Genomic DNA, 16,639 nt, shown 5'->3' on the forward strand with positions numbered 1-16,639 from the left:
TATTTTCACATTTTATTGCTTCTCACCTTTCAGTGGAAGCAGATACTGTTGCTGAAAACACAAAATACATCAGAGGAAGGACCTGAACCCAGTTCTTCCTGAGTCTAAGGTCAGTTTTCTAATCCCCTATTGTTGTGTTACTTTAGGAATATGACTGGGAAATAAAATTAGCAAATTAAATTTCTAGGATTCTATTGTAACACTACCATTTCAGATTAAAATATTTTATCTCATCCATAAGACTTTTATGATCTAATGCTTCATGGAACAGAAATCCAAAGTTCTTATCAATAAACATTTATTAAGCACTTACTATGTGCCAGGCTCTGAGCTAAATGCTTAGAGATGAAGGGGTTTTAAGGACTCTATATAGATTGACTCCATATCTGATGTAAGAAACTTTTCTATAGCATCCACCCTCTGCCTGAAGATTTCCAGTGATGGGGAATTCACTACCTTACAAGATAATACTGTATTCTGGAACAGTCCTTAGGAGTCTCTTCCTAATATCCAAACCTCTTGATTTTCTTTTCTGTTCGAATACTAACTTTCTTTAGAAACTTTTAGTGCGTTGCTTACAGTTCCAATAAAATATTTCAATCCAAAAAATTGAAGCTGGAAAGGAATTTAAAGAACATGCATTCCAATCCATCATTTTATAAAGAAACTAAAGTTCAATGAAATTAAATGGCAAAGTCAGGCAAATACCCCTTTCAAAGAACTGACTCTATGGACCCCATGGAATTCATTTCCTCTGTGTTCAAAGCCAGGATAATTTCCACTGTACCATGGTTCAAATTCTAGCCCACTTTCTCATTTTATTACTTCCCACCTTTAAGTGGAAGCAGAAACAGTTGTTGAAAACATATACACTACTGAATACATAATTCATTTTGTGGAATCTGTTGCTTTGTTTCTTAAGAACAATCCCAGAGTTGTTCTAGCTATAGTTGTTTCTTAGAATTCTGCACATACGGCAGGCATGGAGGAGGCACTAGCTGGAAAGATGGCACAATAAGTCAAAAGTATAAATATTTCTAATTTTGTTGAAGATTCTCAGGTTTTAAGCACTTGCCACCTGTCTAGGCATTAACTGGAGTTAGAAGGAAGGAAAGAGCCATTTAAGGAAGTTAAGATCAAGATCTGAATGGGTAATGGGACAAATGCTGGAGCCATCCGATCCCTTTCCCTCCCCCAACAGTAAGTACAGCATGGTGACATCATGGACTTCACATACATTACAAGGCTGCTAAGGAAGTCTCTTTAATGGGATTCTTGCCAAGATGAAGAGAGCTTCCTGTAGATTATTTAAGCTTCTGATTTTGGTTCATAAATACATTTTTGTTAAATATTACTTAGAAAATCATCTGAAGAGCAAGTTTGGCTTCAGAGTAAAAATTCAAATAATGGCAAATTATTGAATTGAACTTTGAAAGCAAATAACAAACATGGGGCTTGCTAGGGAGAGTCAGAGTTTGAGTTAAAGCAAGCTACAGCATATTATTAAATGTATATCTTTAATAAAGCAAATAGTTATTTTACTTACAGAAGCATTAGAAGTAAAATACAAAATATACAGTTCCAGTTCAGAAGCACTGAACCATTCACATGAAGCACTGCAGTAAGGGCAAGTGAATGGGATGTCAGAAAGCACCGAGCCTTCATACTGAGCAGTGGGACGAGCTCCTTGGTAGCAAGACTCATCTGCCACAGACCACACCTGGAAGCACCAGGGCTCCGAAGGACTGGAAGCTGGGGACGTAGCACCGATGCAGAGACACACACAAATAACTTCACCTCACACAGCCTGCATAGCTCACTCTGACTCCAGGGATATAGCACCCATGCAGAGACACACCAATGGTTTCACCTCACAGTCTCCACAGCTCACTCTGACTCCAGGTAGAAAATGCCTTAATTCAAAACACAAACAAATTGGAAAAAGGAAGATAGGGATGGCACCTGTGCTGAGCAATATGTCAGAGCAGAAAGAACTACCCATCCAGGAATGAAACCTTTGGGCAGACATTGATAAATCATAGTATTTCAGTGTAATAGAACTTTGGATTCAGGGCACTGTGGACATGTTACTTTGGGAAACCAAACACCATCTGTCAAGCAAAATAGTCACAGACAATTGCAGCAGGAGGACATCCAAAGTAAAACGAATGCGGACATTATGACAATTTACACAGACAAAAGCCACACAATGACTGTGCAAAGCACATTCCTATAAAAAGTCTATGTACAGCAAACAATTCTCTGTAAACATGGTGAGTGTGAATTTTCAGAAAACATGGTGACAATATCATAAATACAGGCAACATTGGCATCTTTGAACAACACACAAAAATCACATTCTGGGACTAAAAATTTGACCCAGCATCATACAACAGAAAAGATGGAGGCTGGGCTGAGACACCCTGAATCTCTCTATATTAGTGTTTTGTATATCCTTTTTTTTTTTTGGTATCTTTAAATATAAGATTCATTTATGTCTTTAAAAATGAGAACATAAATGTGCTATTACTATTTTTGCTGAAAAAAGTTTATATGGCATTAGAACTAATATCTCATTTACTGGTAGTTAACACATATTAGAATGGTATAATGATTTAAGAAAATATAAAAATAAGATTAATACTGTCAAAACTTTCATACCAGAAAATATTGTGGATTTTAATGTTAGACTCTTTCAAAAATGAAATACGAAAATTTAAATAAGCTTTATATAAAGAATCTTTTGTAATCTCAATTAATGTACAATGGGTAACTATACATATATTTATCATTGTTTCTCAATGTAAGCACCATTCAACTCTTCTAAATCCACTTTGGTTGGAAAATATTTCTAATTCCACAGGTAATATCTATTTAATGGCACATATTAACTGAGCCAAGTTCTCTCTTTTTGTTTACTTTTAAAGCAGCACTGTCTTCAACTTATTCCTTCCTAAATTTCAATTTGTTGGGTTTTTTTTCTGAGCCAGCTCCCAAATGTTACTTGTAAATACAGTGTCTGAAAAAAGACTTAATTAAATAGAGTTGTCTTTTAGCTTATATACTTTGTCATGTCAAAGGAAGACAAAGTTGAAAAGATCTATGGCCAAATAGATAAGTATCCAATTGTGAATCAAAATCAACTTCCCCTCTTACCAAGTGAAAACAGGCCTCCTTTGGGTAGGAAAGCTACTGCCATTTGTGACCCTCAGTTGATCTGTGCTTACAATAGGTCAATATTGCAATTCTCAGATTGGCGATGCTTTGCAAATAGAGCTGAAACTATCTACCTCCAGGGATATACTCTGAAAAGCTGCTGGTTGTCATTCCCATAGAAAACCCACAGGGCCCAAGTTGCTCATCTTAGGGTATAAAGGTTTTTATCATTTGCTCATTTTATATATAAACTTAAATGAAGACAATGTTGAGCAAAACTCTGACCACTACATTTGTTATTTTAAAATATTAAATGCATTTTAGGCAAGAGATGTTTTAACTATAAATCTATATGAAAAAATAGCTATAAAATAGTGTTTGGTATGGTAGTATTTTTTTAGCAATATTTTTAAAAAAAGGTTTAGAAAGTAAAGATAATATACACATTTTAAAAGCTCTTTTATGTTACAGTCTGAATTGCTTTGTGTGCCTAACAAAAATAGTGGCCTCATTTACTCAACATCTGAGCTTAGGTATGTCAATTTCAATGGGATCTCCCTTTGCAAAAGTAACCAGACATAATGCCATGTTTTATCAAACAGAATGTCCACAAAATAGCTTTATCTTTTCATAGAATTGTGAAGGCCCATTCATGGCCACCCGTCGCTACTGATGAGACAACCAGTATCCTTCTGCAGTGTGAAGCCATTAGTACTGATGTAGATAGGATGGTCTGCGTTCTTGCTTCATGGGAAAAGATTTAAAGCCCTTGTTCATGGGTTTGTGCTGGGCTGCTGCCTGCTGTGCCTGGGCCTGAGCCTGGGCTTGCTGCCCATAGGCAAATGTAGAGGAAATCCCTGTTGATGGAGCACAGTCACTAGCTGTAGACCAAACTGGTGACTGTAAAATTTGCATCGTGTCATTCCACTGGCTGACAGGATTGGTAATATGATACAAAGACGGGCTCTGACTGGGCAGTGTGTTGGTGAGAGGTGAAGGATGCTGCCAGGGGGCCTTTGGAGGCCACGTTTTGGTTTTATTTTCCTGCCAAGAAAAAAGCAAATTAAAATTTTTATTTTCAAAACACATTTCTCCAAGGAGGGAAACTGTCATTTGAGGGGAAACTTACCAGGATAATGCTAGTCAAAGCCCAACAGAATTCATTCCCTGAATCGTTTTATGGGGGACTGTTTTTAGAAAAACCACTCAAGCTTCCATCTATTTCATATTCACATGTATCAGAATCCTAACTTCCTTCTGATCCCCCCCCCCAAAAAAAAGCTCTCTTGATAGTATTTGGGAGAATGGAAGTGGGAAAGGGTAGAATTCCAAGAACCATTAGTGTCTTCTGACTAGAATCAGTTAACAACTACTTATGCCAGGATTTGGATACTGTTTTGTGCAGTAGAAACAAGGGAGATTCTAAAGCCGTTGGCTGACTGTAACTTGCTAAGTGCAAAACAAGAATGTGGCTCCACTAATGTTTTCTCTCTCTGCAATGACCAACAGACTCATCACTGACTTGGGAATGTTTGGCTCTGGCTATGTAAATAAAATACACCAAAAAAAAATAACATCTATATTATCTCCATGAGAATCATCTGTTTTTCCAATTTCTTGTTAATAAGGCATCTCTAGTATGTTGTCATAGCTTAAGTAAATGTACCGGAATGATCACATTATCATGATATATATCAAATGCTTTGCAAACCTCAAAGTAACATTAGCCATTATTATTGTAAATTCTGAAAAATAGAAAATGGTAAAATAGGAAGAAAAGACACATATTCATTCATTTTCTCTCTCAATACTCTGTGTCATCTCATCCCATGGTTCACTTATCATACTTAAGCAAATTATTCCCAGATCTATATATCTGGCTCCATTCTCTCTCCTAAATATTTCTGCATTACCCAAAGTCTGCTGGATTTTCCCTAAGTACCTCAAGCTTGACATGTCCAAAACAAAACTCTTTATATCTTTCCCTTTACACTGATTCCTTTTGTGAACTTTCCCATATCTATTCAGATCTTGTGAATAATTTCTGTGAATACTCAAGGTTCTCAGTCTCAAGAGTCATCCTAACCTTACCTTTCACCCCACACATCCACTCAATCTGTCAAGTCCTATCTAGTCTTCCTATTCGGTGTCTCTCACATCTATCCCTTATACTCTTCTCATTTGGCTACTACTCTAATTTAGGCCCTTATAATCTTGCCTGGTCTCACCATGTGCCCCACCTTATGAAAAGCACTTTTAAAATTTTCATCTCATTTGATCTTCACAACCCTGGAAAGGTAGATACTAGCAGTATCTCCATTTTACAGATGAAGAATCAGAGGGAAACTGTCATTTAAGACTCTTGCCTACGGTACATAGCTAGTAGGTATGAGAAGCCAGATTTGAATGTAGGTCTTCTTGACATTAGGCCCTGCACTCTATCCACTGTGCCATCTAGTTGCCTTCTGCTGTCAGTTACAGTAACTCCTAGTTAGTTTTTCTGCCTCAAGTTCTCTCTCCTCTCCAATTTATCCTCCATACTCCTGCCAAAGTGTATTTTCTAAAGCAAAACTCTGATCATGTCATTTCCCTACTGAACAAACACCCATCACCCCTTATTAACTATAAGAAATAACACAAACCATTGATTGGTATTTAAAGTCCTTAATAACTTGATTTCTCTACCCCAGGCTTAATATATATTACCGCTATTTGCACACTCCATAGTGCAGTCAAAATGGCATTCTTACTATTTTTCAAACATGACATTCCATCTTTCATCTCTCAGCTGCCCCACATGCCTAGAATACACCACTCCATACTTCCTTCTATCTTTTAAAATCCTTAGTTTCCTTCAAAGTTCACTCTAGAACCATCTTCTCTATGAAGCTCTTCCCGATCCTCGACTGCTAGGGCCAATTCTTCCTTCCTATCCCTATTACTTGGCATATACTATGAATATATTTCTGTGTGTCTTCCCTGACAGAATGCAAGTTCCTAAGGATAGGGAATATTCCACTTCTAGCCTTATACTTCCAGTTCCTAGCATAATGCCTAGTACACAGTAGGAGTTTAATAAATGCTTATTGATTGGTTAAGAAAAAAAGATAAAAGACAACTTTTAATTTAAATACTTATGTTGAAATTCATGCACTTTTTCTTTTAAATATAATTTCTAAAGTTTGTTCAACATGCCCATAGCTAAGCGAAGTTTTATTTTTCTTTGTGTCTGACTGAAGCATGAAGCTATAATTTCTGAGTTAGCCACATACTTCACCATATATCAAAATTATCTAAGAACACATTTATTAAGTGTTTTAATATGTTTGAAGACATCCTAGGGCACTTCTGGATCCTTGTTCAGTCCATCTTCCTAAAAACAGTGACTGCTACTATGTAATTGAGAGGGAACTATCACAATCCATACCTGACTAAGGTCATCTACTGTGGAAAGAAGAGGTGGTGATGGTAGTGTGGTAGTCTCCCGTTCACCACTACTATGTTTCCTGAAAGAACAAAAGGTATTATGTAATTGCTCAGTTATTCATGACTGACTTTTAGGGGTTATACTGTTTTGATGTATCCACCCCTATTTGCTAAAAGGTGACATCTTTCAGCAGCTATTGTGAAGTTCTTAAATTTTTTTTTATGTATAACAAGATTGAGGAGTCATTATTTATATACAAGATCTTTCAAGAAAACTTAACTTTATTATTACTTTATACCTAACCAAAGGCCCATAACAGGAATGGAGGACACTTAGCTGTATCTCTAGGACTTTTTGGTTGAGCAGTACATGCATGCAGTTGAGATGTTTCATAAAAGATAACATTTAAAGGAGAATTATCATTAGTACCAGAGCACTCTTGAGTTTCAAGAATTCAATTATATTATCTGAAAGGGGATAAAATACATATTTTTCTATTCGGCTCTAGAAACTTATGACTTGTACAGTATGTGGAACATTTTACTGTTCACAAAAGAAAAGCCTTACAAGATTTTAAATTGATTTTGTCTATTACACAAACAAAAACCTTTATGCTAACAATATTTGCAAATATTGTAAACTTTACCCCCATGACAGCAATGTACAGAAAAGGCAATCTTTTTTTTCCAAAGGCCATGTATTTTTTATCTATAAGCTTTGCCCCACCAAAGTTAATTCAATTAGTAATTGTATTCATATAGTTCCTGTGTGTGTCTTGGTAAGTAAGTAAAGTTATATTAAATGGAATTTCTCTTTCTATCTCCTCCTGTTTGGTTTTGTTGTTACTATATAGAGATACTGATCATTTTACACAAATGAGTTTATTTCATATTCTGCAAGCTTGCTAAAGTTTTTAATTGCTTCAACTAGTTCTTTTGGTTGATTCTCTAAGGTTCTCTAACTATATCATGGTATCATCTCCGAAAAATGATAATTTTGTTTCCTCATTGACTATGTATTCCTTCATTTTCTTTTTTTTCTTGTATTATTGAGATACCTAGTATTTCTTATACAATACTGAATAATGCTAATAATGCTAATAATGTACAATACATAATAATGCTAAGAATGGACATACTTCTTTCATTCTTGATCTTAATGGTAAGGAATCTAGTTTATCCCCTAGTTTATCCATATTAATTTTGGATATATACTGCTTAGTATTTTAAGAAAAGCTCCATTTATTGCTATTTTTTCTAGTTTTGTTTGGATATTTAAGGACTGGGTGTTTTAATGTTGTCAAAACTTCACAATTAGGAAAACAGGCAATAACATCTGTAGGTTGTACCAAAAGGTCTAAGACTATTACTCCAGTAACAAAAAAGGTTTCCTCCTATTGATAGAGGACTATTTTTTTGTTGCAAAAGATAATATAATAATAGTTCATATTTAAATGAGTTATAGTTCTATAATGCCTTCCTTACTACAACCTAGTAACATAAGCAATTTACATCTGAACTACACATGCAAAAAGATTCTTGAGATGTGGAGTGATCTTTACTATAAAGGCTAGTCTTGAAATAATGAGAGGGGCAGATAGGCAGAAGGAAATCTTAGGATCATAGATCCATGAGTAGAAGAAATCTCAGAATCACCTAATCCAATCCCTTATTTTGCAGATAAGCATATTGAGACCCAGGGAGGTTAAGTAACTTGCCATAGGTCATATATATAAGTAGTAGATATAATAGACAAAATTTGAACCCAGAGCCTGACTCTAGTCATCACCTTCCAGTGATAAATAGGCTGTTTCAGATTTAATTAAAAAAAAAATACTTCAATCTATCATTAAAGAGTGCCAGTTTTATGTGAAGATATAGTTTTTTTCAAATTTTCAAATTTCAATTCAAATTCAAAATGAATATTTAGTGGGTGCCTACTATATAGAAGACACCATGATATAGATACTATATTTCAATAATCTATCAACAAATATTTTAGTCCTTTCTAAATATTACATACAAGAGTTATGGCTATAGGGTCAGAGACTTAGAGCTAGAACAGACTAAGCTCAGCTCCCTCTTTTTATTGATGAGACAGCTCAAGATTAAGAAAGATTAAGCAACTTGTTTAAGGTTATATAACAAATAAGTGGCACTTTTCTTACACTTTATTCTATATCAAAAATGAACCCCCATATCTCTATCTCTTGATATCTTATCCCTCCATCTTTCAAGATTCAGTTGAAATGAAGTTCTTCTTGTTTCCCCAAACCAAAGTGATTTCTCTCTCATCCAATCTCATGGCACTTTATACTCATTTAAAACATTAACTATAATGTAATTCATGTATTTATTTGTGAATGTATCATATCTTTCCCTACTCAATATTAGTTCTTGGAGATCAGGGACCCTATTTCTTTTATCTTTGCATGTCCTGCAATATCTAGCACAAAGTCTTGAATGTTATATATACATAATAGATGAGTAGTGAAAATCAGTCACATAACAATGGAATGTTACAGCTTAGAGATAACTTAGTCTAATCAAATTATGCTACAGATTAGAAAATAAGACTCTGAAAATTTAAGTATTTTGCCCAAAGTCATGGAGTAATTTGTGGAAGAACTAGCTCTCCAAGGTACTATGATATCAACTAAAGTTGAAACCTAACTACTTTGATAAATTACTGGCTCCTCAATGGGACTTGATATCTTCAAAGATACTTATCTAAAGTCTGTTTTTTTTTTTAACACTGCTATTACTACTTTATCCCCATGTGGAACTATGTACTTGGTAATAATGACTTCATATGTATTTGTTTCCCATCCATTTCAAATCAGTTCCTTGTACAAATAGAATATTCAATTACATGCTGAGTCCCTTAGCAGATTCCATGGCCATGCCATAAAGGCTGAGAACTGCTCTACAAAAGCTGTTTGTGTAGACTTTACAAAAAAATGAAGCTGCTTTAATTTTTACTTTAAATTTTATTTAAACATTTTTTCCATGTTTACATGATTCATGTTGTCTTCCTCTTGCTTCCCTCCTGGAACTGACAAGCAATTCCAATGAGTTATACATATATTATCTCTGAAAACCTATTTCCTTATCATTCATTTTTGTAATAGAGCAATCTTTTAAAATCAAAACCCCGAATCATATACCAATATAAACAAATGATAAATCATGTTTTCTTCTGGATTTCTACTTCTACAGTTCTTTCTCTAGATGTGGATAGCATTCTTTCACATAAGTCCTTCAGAATTGTCCTGGATCTTTGCATTTCTATTAGTGAAGCTGCTTTATTTGAAGAACTACTGAAAGAGCCCTTCTCAAAACAAATCTAGCTCAAATGAAAAGGGTGAGTACAGGTAGGACCATAGTTACTTCGTTAGGATAAATGGAGAACCACTTGCATAGGAAGTCAATCTTACGATAATGCTTCTTGCCTTCTGAATTTGGTCAAAAACAAAATAACAAATTCAAATGGCTTTCTGTCCTCTCATTAGCTTTCTAAGATGATTCTTACCTTCTCTGCTTAACAGCAGCAACAAGATCTGGCCCCGAAAACATGGAAAACAAACTATCTCCATTAGCAGAGGATGTCTCATCACTTGAACTGGCAGAGTCTCCCTGAGTGCCTGACCAGCTATTATTTATCATGTCACTAAAAGACAAATAAAAGAAATTAGTCAAAACTATCATTCTATTTCTGAAGACTAATATATGCAATAGTAGAATGAGTCTCTTTCCCTGTCCTTTGTTTTATAGTCAATGAAAATATAAGACTCTGGCCTAGATACATTCATATTCCTCATTAAAGATTTTAGAAGCCTCATGTTTCCTTATAACAAAATACATTTCTTCATATTTTTGAATAACACATCTTTTTGGTGCTGTACTTTATAACACATTCTGAAATGCTACAGGTCTACATGAAATATGCATTTTCAAACTCAGAAATGCTAAGAAATATTCTGAGATATTTTGGTTTCTCTGAAGATATTTTGGGGGTTTGCAGGGCAACAATTCATGTAACAGATAAAAGAATAATTAAAGATAATCATATGCCCACTAAAAGTGGCACTGGGCAAGTCACAACCATTTTGAACTTGAATGATTTTATCTATAATATGAAGGTGATACTACTTGAACTGCCCAACTTCCAAGATCATAGTGAAGCTCAAATGAAATGATGTAAGATGAATTATAATTCTTTGAAGATAATGCAGGTTAATTCTTACCTTTTTTTCTTAGCAGGTAACAATGGTAATCTGCTGCATTTCACTCATTTAATTCATAACATAATCACCCTGATCTTTTGGCACCAAAGTAATGTGAAGCAATTGGTTCTAATGCAGTCCTTTCCCAGGACAATCAAAGTCAAGAAAATGTTTGCTCTGTTTTAAAAATCATTGATTTGTATTTATTGTGTCCACAGGGGGGCTCATCACAATACTGAACATCACGAAATGGACAAAATCTTTAACATCTGGTTTATAATCAAAAGAAATTCTCTATTTCTCTAAAAACAAAACCAAAAAATCGAAAGAGCACTTTAAGAGACATTCTCTTCAATAAAACAGCCCCCTCATTCCTGCTTTAAAAAAAAAAAAAAAGATCTTTGGCTTGTCTTAGGAACCTACAGTTCTTACTCTGTGGGCTTTGAAGCAGTGCTACCTAATGCTTATAAGCACTCACCCTTCTGTGAAATACTCAGGAAAGGGCCAGGTACGATGGGCATCATCCGGAAGAGGCCAGTTGTTCCGTGCGTTGCCTGGACGACGGACATGCTGGGCTTGCCGTTTTTGTTGCAAAGCCTGGCTTACCCCAGCTACATACCGGGCAAACTCTGGGTCTGAGCCAACTAGACACAAAAAGAACAGTCAATTGTCAGGTCCCTACTGACATATTCATTTCTTTTCTACTATAATTAATCATGGTCTTTTAAGCCTTTAAGCTTGGTTGTCTACCCCAGCACAAAACAAACAAAAAAGCATTCAGGAGATATTAATCCTCAAAAAAAGCAATATTACAGCAGAGTCAATTCTCTACTATTTTCCAAGTGGATCATCTACTACTACCTAGCCAGATGTTAGCAATCAAGTACATAATCAGTGAGTGTATCTTCAACTATGTGGACAAGTGGGAAAGAGAGAAGAATATTCTTTCAGTATGATGATTTTCCTGTATCAAGTATAAATTCATTTATTATCCAGTGCTTAATATTATGCATACAATTTCACCTTAAGGTTTTTTATCAATGGCAAACTATATTAAAGAACCAGGTAGATGGAAAATGACAGGACAAAAAGGCAACCTGTACTAGCTCTCAGTGGCTTGGTATCCAACATGTCTGAATACTTGAGTAACACATTGTATAAGATCTAGCCAATTACCTGACAATGGAAGTATGGCTTGCTAGGCACATGAATGAAACTTCCTTTCTTTTGTATTTATGGGACTGCTGGTTATAGAGGTTCTTGCCTGAAAATAAGTTCTTCTGTGCGTGCATAGTCAAAATTGGCTGATAAATACAGGTGAATCCAGGAACTTAAAAGTTGGACACTTGATGGAGGAAATTAATCTTAAAGTATACTTATGAATAAAGCTTTAACAATTCAGCAAAAAAAAAAATCTAGTAAATTTTTGTGAATTTGTAATAGGTAATGTCATTAAATGCCTTCTTTTTTATAGGTTGGTAATTTACCAATTTTAAGGTTCCCTTCATTATCATTAATTTCCTTGGTCAGAACACCTTTCACTGGCCATCATGTCTCTCTCTATATTGCCACTCCCTATTAGGATACAAGTTTGTTAAGGGCAGCGGCTGTCTCACTTTTGTATTTGTATCCCAGGACTTATTACACAGAAGCACATAAATTACTTTTATTCATTAGGTTGTAACATGAAAAATTTAAAAATAATGGTTACAAGGTTAGGATAAAACAAAACTATGTAGTCAAATAAATACTAATGTTTTGAAATTTGATATTCTACAGAAGTAAAAAAGATAAGTTAATAGTATTACAGCAAAGTTAAGAAACATATTTCAAATACTTAGATATAAAAATAATGTTCTGTTTTGGAAGAGCTTATTAGAAAATCATATTAAGTAAAACTTATCTACTAAGTCACCTCCATAATTCACATTCTACTCCAACCATATTTCCTCTACTAAAAGTTGTAGGATTGAAAAAAGAGGAAGGGTAGAGGCAGAAGCAAAAGTCAGAATCATCTACCATTAGGAGATATTCTGTAACACTGATTAGGTAGCATCATTCTCAAAGAGCATGAGTATAGGAGGATTTTTGGAGTCCATAAATGAAGTCTACTTACTTAACAGTAGCTCCCATGCCCCATTTACCTGATGTTCAGGGATTACCATCAGAGAGTAGGATTTGTTAAGAGGCGCTTCAACTGATGGAGTCTGAATGCAGAATAAAATGTACTATATTTCACTTGTTTTAATTTGAGAACTCTAAAATTGCTTATTGTACATATTAAATTGTATTGTACATAAAAATACATATCTCAGGGAGGGATAGGAGGGAGAAAGAATTTAGAACTCAAATTTAAAAAAATTAATGTTAAAAATTATTTTTACATGTGGCTGTGAGAAAATACATGTGTACACACATACATACGCATGCACACATGCACACACACGCACACACACACATACATACATACATACATACATACATACATACATACAGCTTCAAAGTCCCATTCCAACTCAAGTCTTCAATTAAGAGTATTAAACCACTTAAAATATTCATACATACCTGCAGGATCAAAAGGCAGAATTTCTCCCAGCATCCCAAAGACTCCTTCACTTTGGTCACGATTTGGCCATGTGTTATTTCTAGGTCCTTGTGGCTTTTGTCCTAACATCTCAGACATCATGTTGTCCATGTAGCTGCTCACAAGACCTAAGCTATATAAATCAGGACTCAGATCTGACAGGCCAGGGCTATTCCATTGGCCAAGAGGAGACAATCCAGTTCCAATTGCCTGGGTGGGCTGTTGTGAAGAGCTATTAAGCCACTTTCCAGGTGTCCGTGCCTGTGGCTGTGGCTGCTGAGGCCCTAAGGGCTGAAGCAGATGTTGGTAATATTGCATCTGTGGCTGCTGCTGTTTAGGGGATGGTGGCTGTTGCTGGGCTAACCCTCGCTGAGAAGGATGCAAAGCTACATGTGCCACTGATTGAGGCTGTGGCTGTGGGGGCTGCAGGGTCCCCGATTTTGTCTCAGCTGTTGTAGTAGAAGCAACAGAGTTACGTCTTTTTACCATTGGGGAAGCCTGTTGGGATTTGCCCATATTAAAGCCAGACAGAAAATCAATAACCTCCTGCATTTCCTGGTCACTTGGTAGATTCATACCTTTGTCATCTTTACCATCATCTCCTTTGAGGAAATTTTCCCTATGTTCAATTAGAAAACCATTAACTATTTGATTATTGACACTCTGGGCTGATAGGTCTGCAGTCCTTGGAAAATTACCAATGTTCAAAATGCTCTGTAATCTTGTATCGATTTTAGCCTTGTCTTCAGTACTTCCAGTTATGAAAACATTTTTGGAAGGGGTATTTGAAATAGAGTAACTTGTGCTGCTGCTTGAACTGGCACATGAAGTTTTCTTTGTAAACCGTGAAGTCAGTTTTGAGAAAGTCTTTTGCAACCCTCCTGATGATTTATTTCCATTTCCAGGAGGCATATCAACTTGATTACCAAAGTCAGAGATCTCACGTTGAAGCTGAATCTGAATACAAGGCAAAGCTTGCTCCCTGTTTAAATGGAAATGTATCAATGTTTTTTTAAATTTGAAAAAAAAAATTTATATTTCAACAAAAAAGTTAAAATTTTTCTTTTTAAAGTTTTTTAAAGGAAATACTAACTTTTTTCAAGTATATTCCATAGTCTATAATTTTTCAAATGAATAAATGATCATATAAGATTTTTTAAACTGCTCACTATATAAATACCAATCAATATTCTTAAAAGAGCTATAGTGTATATAAAATTTTTGAAAAATTACAATGGGTTTCCATCCCTCCAAGTAATATTTCTAAATAAAGGATAAGAAATGATGTGAATACAAATTTCCAAAAAAAAAAAAGACATTTAATTGAGGTGCCAAAGAAAAGGAGAAAATGCTGAGATATTGGAAACCAAAGATTATTCTAAAAATGAAAGCTAATCAAATCTAAATGGATACAAAATGAATAAAAGGGTTAGAAATGGGAAGGAGAAAGAACCAGAAGCTGACTCGACAACTAGAAGATATAATGGACACAAGAAAAATATATAGTAATATTTAACACTTTTTAGTATGATTTACAAATGGACTTTTCCCCTTAAGTTATTCTAAATTCACTTAAAAAGCATTTAGATAAAGTCCATTCACTAAAGCTATTCATCCTTCATTGCCTAACAGGGACGGAGATAATCCTGGATTCTTAAAGGGTATGAGTGGAAGTTTTGGTTAAATCCTATCAAGCTAAAAAGTCTTCAGTGTAAGCCTAGTAACAGAATATATGCCTGCTGTCTGTGGACCAGCCTAGTTAAATACAGAGGTGCACCATCGGATATTAGTACAAAGTGAGGGATTTTTTCTAGCTCTAGTCACTCTCAAATACTATATACCAAATTACAAAGAAGTTGCATTTGAATTTTGGAAGAGGGAGTGCCCACATCATGAAGTCATGAGTCCTTAAGGTATAAAAGTATTAGATAATATCACTCCTGAAAGAGAAATATATAAATAAGAAATGCTGTTGGATTTGGCATTTGCATTGCTCATTCAATGGGCCACTAAAGCAGGAGTCTTTCTTACCAATAAATGGGTTGTAGAAGTTTAAATAACAGTCTTTCTCAAACCCTTTGTTCTATATTCAAATACATTCTAAGCCCTATTGGGCTTAGAAGATATGAACTTCTGTAACACTGTGATAAATATCAAAAAATATCAAAATAATTCTAGATAGTTTTAAAAGAAATGAATGAGTAGCCTCCTGTGCTTTAGTCATGGGCATACATACCTTCCCTCTTTCCACCGATTTAAATCCCATACGGCTGTGTAAAGTACATCTACTAAGCCCAAAGTCTTCTCTGGGTCCAGACTTCTCTGGAGCAAAGACATGGTTGCAGGATCTTCCTTCAGGCACCTATAAAAACAAGGATTTATATCATTATCATGTTATTTTGTATAAGATTACAAGTATTTTTAGCTTTTGTTAATGCTTGATAAAAACTTTCTATTGTTTTGTATAAACATTGTAGGAATATAATAATATCCACATATGCCAACGCCAAACCCAATTTTCCTCCAAACAATTAAGCAAAACTTCTAAAAGTAAATATCAATACAGATAGTTCTGGATATAGTTTACTTTTGTAGTTAATTGTTTGTTATCAGGGAAAATAGTATGTGATTATATTTTAACAAATTGGTAGGAGCATTGTCCACTGTACAAATAAAAGATGATTTTTAAAAAGTTTATGTTTCACTTCTTTAAGCTCTCTCATCAAAAGAGTCATTACTTTTAAGCATTATTAGCATTTAACAAAGGTTTAGGAATGTCAATTAAGTCACTATGTTGTAGTAAATATAGTCAGGAACTGGGATCAAGTCCTCCCTCTGATACAAGCCAAAAGTATGGTCACAGGTAAGTCATTTAGCCTATCAGTACCCCAGGCACCTCTCCAGGGCCTTAGGTCACAGATACATTCATGAAAGGAGAATTTCTACCAACAAAACCATAGATTTAAATTAAAAATTAAAATACACAAATAAGAAAATATGGTATGAGAAGAAAATATGCTAATATAAGAATATAGGCTAAAAAGAAATATCATATGGAATGTAGTAGCAGGAGCAACACTATATAAAGGAAAAAATATCTCATCACTTTGGCAGGATTTTAATGCATCAAGTCAAAGTTCACAAAAGACTGAAGAACTCCACAGGAGGTCTAAATAAAGTACCCGTATAAGCCTCTACCTCTATGATCAAAAACTGCTATGCCCCAACTAGGCACCCATGTCAGAGA

The 16,639-nt window shown here is 34.9% G+C and overlaps 1 protein-coding gene across 5 annotated transcripts in view; it reads right to left on the reverse strand.

The window, feature by feature from the left end:
• Positions 1-1,498: 1,498 nt before the first annotated feature.
• GARRE1 (granule associated Rac and RHOG effector 1) overlaps positions 1,499-16,639 on the reverse strand; it is a 126,793-nt gene continuing 111,652 nt past the window's right edge. For all 5 annotated transcript variants that reach the window (XM_001365190.4, XM_016422822.2, XM_056822450.1 and 2 more), the window contains 6 exons: positions 15,629-15,754; positions 13,374-14,374; positions 11,287-11,452; positions 10,115-10,252; positions 6,584-6,662; positions 1,499-4,200 (listed from right to left, as the gene is read on the reverse strand). In XM_001365190.4, coding sequence (XP_001365227.1) covers positions 3,865-4,200; positions 6,584-6,662; positions 10,115-10,252; positions 11,287-11,452; positions 13,374-14,374; positions 15,629-15,754 — 1,846 coding nt within the window. In that variant the 3' untranslated portion in view covers positions 1,499-3,864. The remainder of the gene's footprint in view (positions 4,201-6,583; positions 6,663-10,114; positions 10,253-11,286; positions 11,453-13,373; positions 14,375-15,628; positions 15,755-16,639) is intronic.

The sequence above is a fragment of the Monodelphis domestica genome, chromosome 1, assembly GCF_027887165.1.
Source record: "Monodelphis domestica isolate mMonDom1 chromosome 1, mMonDom1.pri, whole genome shotgun sequence".
Classification (NCBI taxonomy): Eukaryota; Metazoa; Chordata; class Mammalia; order Didelphimorphia; family Didelphidae; genus Monodelphis; species Monodelphis domestica.